This window comes from Platichthys flesus, chromosome 2 (genome assembly GCF_949316205.1).
Source record: "Platichthys flesus chromosome 2, fPlaFle2.1, whole genome shotgun sequence".
NCBI classification, from domain to species: Eukaryota; Metazoa; Chordata; class Actinopteri; order Pleuronectiformes; family Pleuronectidae; genus Platichthys; species Platichthys flesus.
This window is the reverse complement of record NC_084946.1, coordinates 17,188,091-17,199,713: the sequence shown is the minus strand read 5'-3', so window position 1 is coordinate 17,199,713 and position 11,623 is coordinate 17,188,091. Positions and strand designations below refer to the sequence as shown.

General features: G+C 41.6%; 2 protein-coding genes across 2 annotated transcripts; one reads left to right on the top strand and one right to left on the bottom strand.

Annotated features, from left to right (window-relative positions):
* The first annotated feature begins 1,240 nt into the window (after positions 1 to 1,240).
* Positions 1,241 to 6,216, top strand: oxtrb (oxytocin receptor b). Its single transcript, XM_062411404.1, has 2 exons — positions 1,241 to 2,168; positions 5,854 to 6,216. Exons 1-2 carry the CDS (start codon positions 1,241 to 1,243, stop codon positions 6,114 to 6,116), a joined length of 1,191 nt encoding a protein of 396 aa, XP_062267388.1. The 3' UTR covers positions 6,117 to 6,216.
* A 1,780-nt stretch (positions 6,217 to 7,996) lies between these two features.
* On the bottom strand, positions 7,997 to 11,448 carry cav4a (caveolin 4a). The gene is made up of 3 exons (XM_062402652.1): positions 11,114 to 11,448; positions 10,741 to 10,928; positions 7,997 to 9,750 (listed from the first exon to the last, which is right to left on the bottom strand). The coding sequence occupies exons 1-3, from the start codon at positions 11,339 to 11,341 to the stop codon at positions 9,600 to 9,602; spliced, it is 567 nt and encodes a 188-aa protein (XP_062258636.1). The 5' UTR covers positions 11,342 to 11,448; the 3' UTR covers positions 7,997 to 9,599.
* Between the last annotated feature and the right edge of the window lie 175 nt (positions 11,449 to 11,623).

Below are 11,623 nucleotides of genomic sequence, written 5' to 3'. Positions count from 1 at the left end.
ATCATTCTGCTCGATATATAAAGCAAAACAGTCCATCCGGTTTGTGGCTGCAAAAAATGTGAATAATATCCAAGTGCACGAAAATAGGGTTGATCCTTGTTACAGATGATCGACAGTTTTTTTAATAACTGATATTTAAAAAGATTACTTCACATAACTTGTGTGTATTTGTGAAATGTCGTGCAAAGAAAAGGTTTGTTTTTCTGTTCTAGTTGTCAAATTAGTGCAAAACAAGATACACTGACAGCCTGAGGCAGACATTAAAAACAAAATGATTAATTTAGATTATTGTTGGACTGAGATGAAAATGGAGATTATTTTTGTGTTTATATTTGAGTTAATTTGTGAGGAATCCTTCTCTTGTGACCTCTGGGAAACAACGTTGAGAATTGAAAATGGCCTGAGGGGTTCGTTATTTTGACAGATGTTTGATTTGGTTTTGTTTGGACACAAATATTGCAGTCACTCACGCAAGCCCATTTTTCTTTACTTGTTTGATCAGAAATTGTATCTCTCAAACTTTTTAATTATGATTTCTTTAATATCACCTGTAATTATATCTGAGCAAGGGTGAACATGAACATCATCAGTCTTCTTAGACATATTGTATTCAACCAATACTGACAGCTACAACATTTTCCATATTTCTCGTTTGAAAATAAAAGAACAAAATTCTGCTTGACTTAGAATGACATAATATAATATGATATAGGTATAAGTCCAAAAGATGAGAGGCATTTCAATGTGCAAGGGCAAGGAGAGACAGGGGGTTTATAAGGAGACACGCTCATCACAGACATTCACTCTGAGCAGATGAGGGGAGGAGGTTAGTGACAGAGCTTCAGCAAACCACGCAACCCACACATCAGACAGGACGCAGCGATGAGCTGCTCCGACACCCCAAACTAACAGGGCAGAGAGTTTTACTGGAGGTAAGCTTCTTTTGTACAGAATACCTTGATTTGATATTACATTTCTTTGTGTTTTAATAGTTTAAAGGCTTCATATGTTTCCAATGAATTGAATGGATGTTCGTGACATGTTGTTTCTCTATACAGAACACAGCACCAACTTTTGGATTTTACTTTAATTTAAATTAAAAGGCAGCTCACACAACCAACTTTAACAGGGTGATTTGGCAGAAAACAGGACAGACCCGAGCTTATGCTCTGGAAAGCAGCCCTGGACCTGGGTTTGTGATGTGACCGCTGTCTGCGCCGGATTGGCGCGTTTACGCACGATGGAGGAGCTTTTACGCGAGCAGGAGAGTTGGGCGCATAATGTTTCGTGGATTATCTCGAGTCGTGGAAACGAAAGCCATGTGGGGAACAACACAGTGAATCCTTTGAAACGAAACGAAGAAGTGGCCAAAGTGGAGGTTACCGTCCTGGTGCTGGTGCTTGTGCTCGCTCTGACCGGGAACCTGTGCGTCCTGTGGGCGATCTACACCACCAAGCACAGCCAGTCTCGAATGTATTACTTCATGAAGCACCTGAGCATCGCTGACCTCGTCGTCGCGGTCTTTCAGGTCCTACCGCAGCTCATTTGGGACATCACGTTTCGTTTCTACGGGCCGGATCTGCTGTGCAGGGTGGTTAAATACCTCCAGGTCGTGGGTATGTTTGCGTCCACCTACATGTTGGTCCTGATGTCCGTCGACAGGTGCGTTGCCATCTGCCTGCCGCTGCGCTCCGTGCACAAGGGGAAGGATCGCTTCTGCGTGCTCGCCTCGTGGACCCTCAGCCTGGTGTTCAGCGCTCCGCAAGCTTACATCTTCTCTCTGCAGGAGGTCGGGGACGGTGTGTACGACTGCTGGGGGGACTTCGTGCAGCCGTGGGGGGCCAAAGCGTACATCACATGGATGAGTCTCAGCATTTACATCCTCCCAGTGGCTATTTTGAGCGTCTGCTACGGGTTAATATGTTTCAAAATATGGCAAAATTTCAATTTAAAAACTAGGAGGGATCACTTCCTGACCCTCGCCTCAGCCAAGGCCTCCAAAAGCGCGCACCCGCTCTCTCGCGTGAGCAGCGTGAGGCTCATCTCGAAAGCAAAGATTCGCACAGTGAAAATGACGTTTGTCGTGGTGCTTGCCTACATCGTGTGCTGGACCCCCTTCTTCTTCGTCCAGATGTGGTCTGCCTGGGATCCCGCTGCACCAAGAGAAGGTAAAGGCACAAGCAGTTTCCCTTTACGCACAGGTGGTGGAGTTGGGTTTATAATCCTGATTCGCCAAAAGCAGCTTCCTTGCTGATGTATAACTTCAGTATCACATTTACGGCTCTTTGCAGATATGACTCCTCTTTTACAGTGTGCAAAACACTCAGGGTCACTTTAGGTTGAGCATCATCTTTATGCAAGATTTATATTGGTGAGTTTATTGTCTATGATGTTATGAAACACCATTTTTTGGTCCAACAATAGAACACAAATGTCATTCCTCCACTGTACAGTATGCCTGAGCTCGGCTCCATGAGAAAGTCCAGTTATCTTCCACGACAACTCAACAGTGTTTAACCGTTCGCCAACTACAAAGTGAACACAGAATAATGGGAGTGTCCCTTCTAGTGGTTATCAGTTGACAGAAAGTCCCCAGAGCCACTGGGACAGTAAATGGACCACAGCATCAAAGAGTTTCTCTCTCTCTCTCTCTGTGTTCCCTGTGGTGGTTTGTATAATTTTCCTTTAACTGCAGAGTTTGCTCTGATGCACCGCTCTTATCATCTGAGTTTGCCATTTAAGGGAACAAGGGTAGCACAGCAGAGATGACCCATGCATTGTTAGTGGCGCTTTCTGAGGGAAATTGCATGAACGTTCATTCCGAGCATTCACCGAGCTGATAGCCTCGGTCACATTATGCCTGTGCAATCATCCTCCTCTTTTAATATTTTCTTTAAAATGGCTTTGCAGGAAATAAGGAAAACAAGCCCATTAAAACCATGAAAATGAAAAATGTAAATTACAGACCCCAAAGGATAATGTAATCACAGGGTCCCCCATATGATTCAGATGGATGGACTCAGTCACTGCGATATTACCATTTATCCTTTCCGTATCCATTTTAACTATGAAATGGGTGGTAGTCTCTCACAGGGCTGACATAAAGGGCTTGATGTTTAGGATGTAAGTGCAAGGTTTCGAGTGCAAGTCGTAAGTGCATTAAGGCTGCGTTCAAATACACTAATGTTAGTAAATGGTGGAATATATAGCAGCGTCAGGTTCATGGTTCAAATGGGTTGCACTTAGTCTCTTGATTAATCATGGGTGTAACACGCAATAAACCAATCAGAGACTCATCTTCCATTCTCTTTAAAAGCAGGTGTGTTTGCTTAAAGGAAGCTGTTAGTGGCCTGCAGCGTGTCTGGGGCGCAGGAGATTTGCCAGATAGTACTAGAAAACTCTTCTCTACAAAGTATGTTCCTGTGTGTGTGTGGGTGTGTGTGTGTGTGTGTGTTCACTTGTGCACACACTGAGGTGCATATAACTGATATTGATAATATCTCTTCGTATAAATAGTGAAATACTGCACCGTTGCGTTCGGATGCAGATTTGGTTGGTTGAAATCGCAAACGACATTCAAGTGATCACCCCGAATTTAGTGAATCGAGTAAAGATGCTGCATAGTCTACAGTTCAGGAGCCAACTTTATTACTGACAGTAATAACCGATTAACATAGAACATTAATCGCATAAAATGTAAAATAATTAAATTCTAAGAAAAAATTGCTGTACTGATTATGGTATAAGTGTGGTTTACACATGTGCATGGGAGAGAGAAACAGAGAGGGGAGGAGGACAGGTGCAATCAATTTGAAATATTTCAACATATTTTTGGGCAGATTCATGAACTGCTTACTGGCAGATTAAATATAAATCATCTAGTGCAAACAAGTCATTTCCCACCGACATGCTTACGGATTTATTGCACCCTCTGACGTAATGTGGCGTAATGATGAGTTTGCTGTCGCTCGTGTAAACACCTTGAGCACTTTCTCAGGCATGAACTTCCTGTCATATCTTTACTGCCCTGAACCGCCTGCAGAGGATCCACACATAATGAAGCAGGAACTGACTTTGAGCACTTATGCAGTGTTTGATTAACTTTTCATCACCGAATAGTCTTGGATAGAGCCTGCACTCTCAATAAAATGTGTGATGGCAGTGCAGTTAAAAGCCGTTATTGACTCCTTTCTATTTTCAGCTTCAGTGTGAAGGTAGTGGTTCTGTCCATCATGATATTGCAGACAAGGGGTCAACAATAGTGTTTTTCCTTTCATATCAAGCAGAGAGTGATGAATGTCCTCAAAGTGAAGAGCAGCAGGATTAAATAAGAATATGCTCTTATGGTTTGGTAATTTGCCAGATGAGGACTGTATCCTCTGTGACCCTGCACTTCCTGCACTGAATGATTTCTTGTGTTTAACTTATCTGTTGAACAGGTCTTGACAGGTCATTTAGTTGACACTGTACACACCACATCTCCCAAAATAAAGCTATAGCGAGTCAGAACGGCATGAATAAAACAGGTCAGCATTTTGACCACAGAGGAGAAGAAGACAATGTGGACTAAATCTCTCCCCTCACATCAAAGATCGGGAAAAAGAAAGTGGAGTTCTTCCACTTTCCACCATTCCTACATGTCGGGATTCTTCGTGATCCGAAGCTCCAACAATTGGTCATTTAATCAAATAGATTAATGTGATATAATAACGTAGTTTTTTTCACTCAGTACAGCCCATTCTAATTGAAGCCAGTTTATCATGTGTGTCAAGCTACTATTCAAGTTACTTAAAATCCTATTTGTATGGCATCCATCAACTGTCGGAATTTTCCTAGAAATTAAATGTTTCTGGGCAGCTGCCCTGGAAAGAGACTGATTTATATGAGATGAAATGGATTGTTTAAACTTTGCACAATCTGTGTCATCTCATCTTGACTTCATCTTGGACAATTGCAGGTAAATTAACACAACAGAGCGTGTGGCTTCTAGTCGCTTTTTAATTTCGCTTACACACTTCATCACAGTCACAATGAAGACCCAACAGTCATCCTGGTGGCTTAGCTTTTCATGATAAACCAAAGTATTGTATATGTTGAAAGTTTGACCGGATGATGGATTTCATGAAAAGTTATTACATTTTAACCTCTGGAACCTTGGAAGTGTTTTTAATGCATTTTTATATAAAAAAAAAAACACAAATACCAATACAACACATATCTCCACAATGTCAGTGACTCCTGCAATGACTCAAACACTTAAAATGGCAGTTTGAGAGTTTGAAATTCAGCCCATCAGGTGATTACTTTCTTACTGCAATTGGGGAAAACATGCTTCTTTATCATTGCTTGCAGATCCACCCATTCACTCCCTTTCTGAAATTATATTTTGTGTAGAAAGGGGTTGGAACCCATCCCAGCATTCATTTGGTGAAAGCCAGAGTGCACCCCTTGACAAATTGTAGGTCACTAACAGTGACTGAGAATATTACATAACGTTTTAATGAATAATCCAATGAAAACAACTAAACCGATAAAGCCCTTCATTTCCAAATGTCCTGTCTGCTCTAAGTTGGAAAAATGTGAAGTTTTAATAGTGATAATAGTTTAAACAATTGTAACATAAACCAGTGGTTCACTGATTTGTTTAAGAAGGTTTTGAAAGTAAGGAGATGATTGAGACATAATGTGTAAGGGTAACCTGCAGTCAAACTTCTGGGTTTGACAAGAAAACATATCATCAGATGTTCATCTAAACTCTGCCCAATCCGACCCACTCAGATGCATTTATTTGCACTGTTAGAATGGACATGTATCGATATCAGGTCTGTGTTTTCTCTCTGTCTCTTTCTCTAGACATGGCCTTTATCATCGCCATGTTGCTGGCCAGTCTCAACAGCTGCTGCAACCCCTGGATCTACATGTTCTTTGCCGGTCACCTGTTCCACGACCTGGTGCAGTGCTTCTCCTGCTGCTGTCGACGGCACCTGGCAGACTCCTCCTGTGGCTTCGATCAACCCGGCAGGCACAAGAGGAACGGCTCCACTTACGTCATCAAGAACACCAGCAGCCAGCGGAGCCTCACGCACACGTCCAGCACAGGGGGGCCGGGACATTGAAAAGCCAGCTGAACGCCATCCAAGCATCCAAGCTGCTGTTGAGTAGTGAGGCAATCATGCCGTTCCCATATCCAATTATCTGCTGCGCTGCTGTGGTGGTGGCCATTGCAGCGCGTTTGTTTTCAGATGCTTGAAACTGGGGTAAATAGGCAATGCAACCCTCGTCTCCAGAGACCATTCCCTGCACCCGGAGATAACAGAGAGCAGAACAACATCTCTGACCAAACTGTGATGTGAAGGAAGGCTTCTACACACAGGCTACATCTGGCATCAGTTTAAATCGCCAAGGAATGATGCCCTCTGCTTTTGCAAAACACCGCTTTCCTTTTGAACTCCCTGTCCTGCATATACAGTGTTTCTCTTACACATAAGAGTTATTTTCTGTGTAAACAAACACAAGTTGTTGTCCTTCAGTGTCTAAGCTTAAAGTCTTGATGTTGTCCAGACTTGACCTTGAAAGATAAGCGATGGTCACATATTGTACAAAGAGACTCTTTTACAGAGTGTTTAACTGCATTTGAATATCTTGTCGCTCAGTGCAAATACATAATTTCAAGTTGTGATAGTTTGAACTTTAATGCCACATCATTTTGTGTGCAAGTATTTTATACTCACGTTATTCTATCATGTGTGTGGTTAAATGAAAATGTTGAATGGATTAAGAAATCTGCGAGGAAAAAAATTCACTTTCAAAGTTTGGCTTCATGCAAAAATGTTCACTGCAACAACTCAAGAAAATAATAGACCAAGACAAATCAATAAGAATAGATTTTACATTAAGCAGCAGACTGCATGGTTTCAATATCATCAGCAGACTTTCTTGTGTCACAGATCAAACAGTGTTTGTACCACGAAATTCCTTTTGTAAATAATTTCCAGTGCTTTTCATGTGTGTCTGCACGTCATTGTTTTGATCAAATCCATCTCTGATTTCTCAGTGCGCATGAACCTAAGCTTCTTATTACACTGAACCCAGTTCGAGACCAAGCTGTGAATAGGATTCCCTCTAGTGGCCACAATGATTACTCCAACCAACAGTCTTATCTTTCTGCTCAGTGTCTCCAGCTTCACGATTCCATATGATGTGCCCAACCGTTTAATACTCAACATATTGAGAGTTTCACTGTCATAATCATATAATGTGCACTCTTACCCCATTAAGAGTGTTTTATAATATTCTTTGACTTTGTTTATCCTGGCAAAGGATTCAAATTAGACCTTATGGAGTAGCATACGTGAAGTTTGAAGATGGAGGATGAGAATACATTCATACATGCAGTTTCAATCATAGTCACCTAATGTGGGAGAGATTAGCATCATTATAATGGAGAAAGAATATATATCTCATATTTCTGTAAAATAGTTTATGTATATAAAGTTGATAAGGTGGAAATTGAAAAAAAATCCTGAAAACTATTTCAAAAGAATTTCAAGAAATAAAAATCTTCAGCTTCTATCTTTCTGTTCATGCCCCATTCCCTCACGGCGAGCCAATGGAGGTGCGTATGACCAGCGAGTGGATTCGACCCAGACACAGGCACGTGATGTAACACCGGGCACGACTGCCCAGATGTGGCACACAAGCAAACCGGAGCCATGAAAGCAGTTAGGTGGTGTAGCTGGCTTTCCAAACCCTGTCCACTCTGTGAGCGACAGCTGGCTCTGGGATCACGTCCTCAAAGTCGAACTGGAGCCTGTAGAGAGACTGTGTTTGGTTATGGAGGCTGAAAGAGTCAGGCCGGGCAGTAAAGTTAAAAAAAATTGTTCAGGAGGCAAACATAAATACTGGGGTTCGTGAATGTGATTTTTTTTTGTGCTTTCAGTGTCATTTACAAAGTCCAGTTATGTCTGTTATATAAGGGTGGTGGCAGAAATCCGCAGCAGCAGAGATTTCATACTTTCCTTTAGAAGAACAAACCTTTTAATGGTTGAATTATGGTGAAATGGCAAATGGTCTGGATTTATAAAACAAATGTTCCAGTCCACTCAAAACACTTTCCAGTAATAGTCACATTCACCCACACATTCATAAATCACTTCTCTACACAGCGTCTTTTCTATCAAACCATTCACACGCTGGCACAGCCATCAAGGGTTATTTGAAACCACAAGCCTTCTGCTTGGTGGACCACCCTCTTTACCCCCTGAGTCACATAGCGAAGATTCTAACTGAAAAGCCCCCCAGAGAGTTTCTTACACCGCCACGACTTGTCTCTAAAGGTTAAATTCACCCATGAAATACTCTTGAACCAAAGCATCTGTTGACAATAAAAGAAAACAACTTTTCATAGCTTGGTAAAGAAGAGCTTTTAATGTTTAGAAATTTCGTTGAAAGCTTAATAGCTGTACAACGTGTTGTGCTTGGCAGCTGTTGGGCCAGAATTATTTGAGACCGCTTCGGATCAAAACTTTTAAACATTTCATTATAAAAAATAAAAAAAGTCTCCAAAGTTGAGAATTTCTTCTCAATTATGTCCCTGCACAGAGAGTTGGGGGGATTTCACTAGCCATACACACACGGTGAGGGTCTGGGGATGTGTTGGCTGCTCTCAGAGCCACATGGGGGCAGGGAGTGGCAGTGTGTGTGAACTGGAACGCCACTCAGTGTTATTCCAGTCCTGGGTCGCCGCCAGGACTTGAGCAGCTGACAGCTTCCTCAAATAGAGGGTACATCAAGTATACACACACACACACACACACACACATACACACACACACACACACACACACGAGAAGTCCATTCTTTAAGGCAAATGTGACAACTCACACTGTGTCTGTGACAAAGCATTTCACACAGAGGGAAACAGGCTCATGCTGCATTTCACACTGCTCTATAAGAAGGAGCCATACTTTTCAGCCGGAGCCATATAAAACAGCATAGCCTATGAACCTATATACAATACAAGAATGTGTGTTTTCAATACTGAAAACTGTTGCACAGATAGGTAATCACACGTCCTGTCCTATAGGTCATCATCTTTCATATTATTCATACATTAGCTTCATCTTATTAGCTTCATTCAATTTAATCCACGTTAATTAATGATGAAGTATTCAGAGCTCATCTCATTTCAAACTGTAAAAAATGTCTCTTGTTGTCATTTCTTCCCAGAAAAAACACATTTATTATAACTGGTTCTTCTTTTCTATTCTAGGTTTAAAATGAGTGACTTCTTTAATCAAAGCGATGTCCTGATAGTTCTTGCTTCTTGAGTTAAACTCTAAAAATGCAGGAAAATATAACACCAAACCAAAAGGTTGTAACAAAATGATCGAAGTACATTCAATTAACACATTAAAAGTGCTGCATGCTTAACAAAAATCTCAGCCACTGTAACAGAAGTTATTGTGTAACTCAGTTTGTATCGTGGGATATTAACTCACGTCCTCTTTTCAATCACGCTCTGAGATTATATGTCCTTCATAAAATCTCATGTCCTGTATGAATAACGTAGTAAAGAATCAAATGCCCACTCGTGCGTCTCATTCTTCGGCCAGGTGGATGCTGAAGCCTGCGCAGCATCTCCCAGCGCTCGTGAACAAGGGACGCACAATGATGCCCAGCACGATGCTCCATAGGCTCTGCAGCCAGCGGGTGCCGATACGAGCACACTGGACACAGGGACTCACCATCCTGTTATAGGAAGAAACACAATCATACAGAAAAATGTCAGATTCAAGTATTTTTGTTTTTTATCTCATCTTATTTTACCTCCAGCTGCTCTTGTTTTAGTTGATTCAATTGTTTCAATTGATGTGTTTGCTTTTAATAACATTGTACTTGCTGTATATATTCTTATGGCTTTATATTTTGGCTAGTTGGTAAATGTTGCTGTTGGTTATTTGTATTTTCCTGTTGTCTTTTGTCTTCCTAGGCTTTATTATGAATGAGGTCTCTGCCTCTATATATTCCTGCAGTTAAGTAAATGAATGAATACACAGTGTGTGTTATTATGTACCTCTTTCCTTCTTGTTTCTTTACAGCCACAGTTTCTTTTTATAGACAACAGAAAATATCTATTTTCAACTTCTCACTTCTTTATATTTTAGCTTCCAGATGTTCAAAGATGATTGTTTAACCATAGTTTCTTAAATATCTTTTGTTAAATCGAAAAGCTATTTTTTACCCCTCCTCTCTTATTAAGGTGTCCCGTTGTTAGTATTGTGTTTCCTCCGATAGCCAGCCAGTGAAAACCAGTGCAGTCAAAGGAGTTCTTCAGTGACTCACTATTGCACTTTCATAGGATGTGGTAGAAATATTCTGTTTTAAGTGCCAAGTGATTTAAAACACTTATGGATTATGGATTTCCCACAATGCATCTACATTACATCAATGGCTTTTGCAAAAGGACATTTTGAAGTTTAATTTTCATAATAAAAGATCTACTCAACTATTTTATAAAATGTTTCTCATGTGATTATTTTTTTCAGATATTATTTCAAATTCTTTATCAAATGTTGAATATTTGGGAGTTGAGGCTGCATAGACCATACATGTTTTGATGGAGGTTCTTTGGCCAATGAAAGTCAAACTATTGCTGTGGTTAGACACAACACAGGGTTTGTTGTCATGTTAATACTATATATAATATTCATTCCGGAAGGCAGGTGGATCTGAACCTACCAGATGTGGAAACAGCTGAGGATGGCAAAGAGGAGGCCAGAGATCACCGACATGGGAATGGCCAGCAGCACAGTGACGACCCTGTAGATCCAAACCCTGCACACCTCAAACAGGGCGTGGCTCCAGATCCAAACTCTGTCGCCACTGCGCAAGGACACTGGCTCAGCAATCACATCCTCAAACGTTACCTGGAGACACAGAGATAAAGTGATGCTGAAGCCGCACAGGTGAAGACGATGATTCACCTTTAAACATTGAACACATATCCACTGGAGGGCAGTGTAATGAGAAAATCCGCTTCCTGCTTCTCAACATTTGGAATCAAGCGTCAATAGTGTTGACAAATCAAAGTCTCTGCAGAGGAATGCATCACCTTGAGGCAGTCATTGATGCCTCGGGGGTCCCTGACGTTAATCAGAGGCTTGGTGTCGCTGATTTCCACGAGCGTAGAAGTATGAATGCTGTCCTCTTCCTCATGAGCAGGATATGCCCTCCACAGCATCTGAGGTTCCTCCCCATTATCAAAGTCTTCAGAGTCACTCGAGTCCTCCAAGTCAATCTCCACTTCCTCTGAGTCTTCCCCTTTCACCCTGGAATCCATCCGAACATGCGAAGCAGACAACTCTCCAAGAAAAGCACAGTGGATGTCCGTGTCTGCACCAACAAGCTCACACTGAGGCCGCTGGTCGGACTCCACGGCTGGCTGCATGCACCAGGGTTATATTGGGAATGTTACGGTGCCCTGGATGGTATTTGCAGAGTGAGGATCATTTTCCTGTGCTGTGGGATGACAAGAAGGAGGGGGGATATAAATACTGTGAGCATGGAGATGACCCAGTGTACACACTGATGCAAGCTACAGGGAATGTCATCACACAGACAT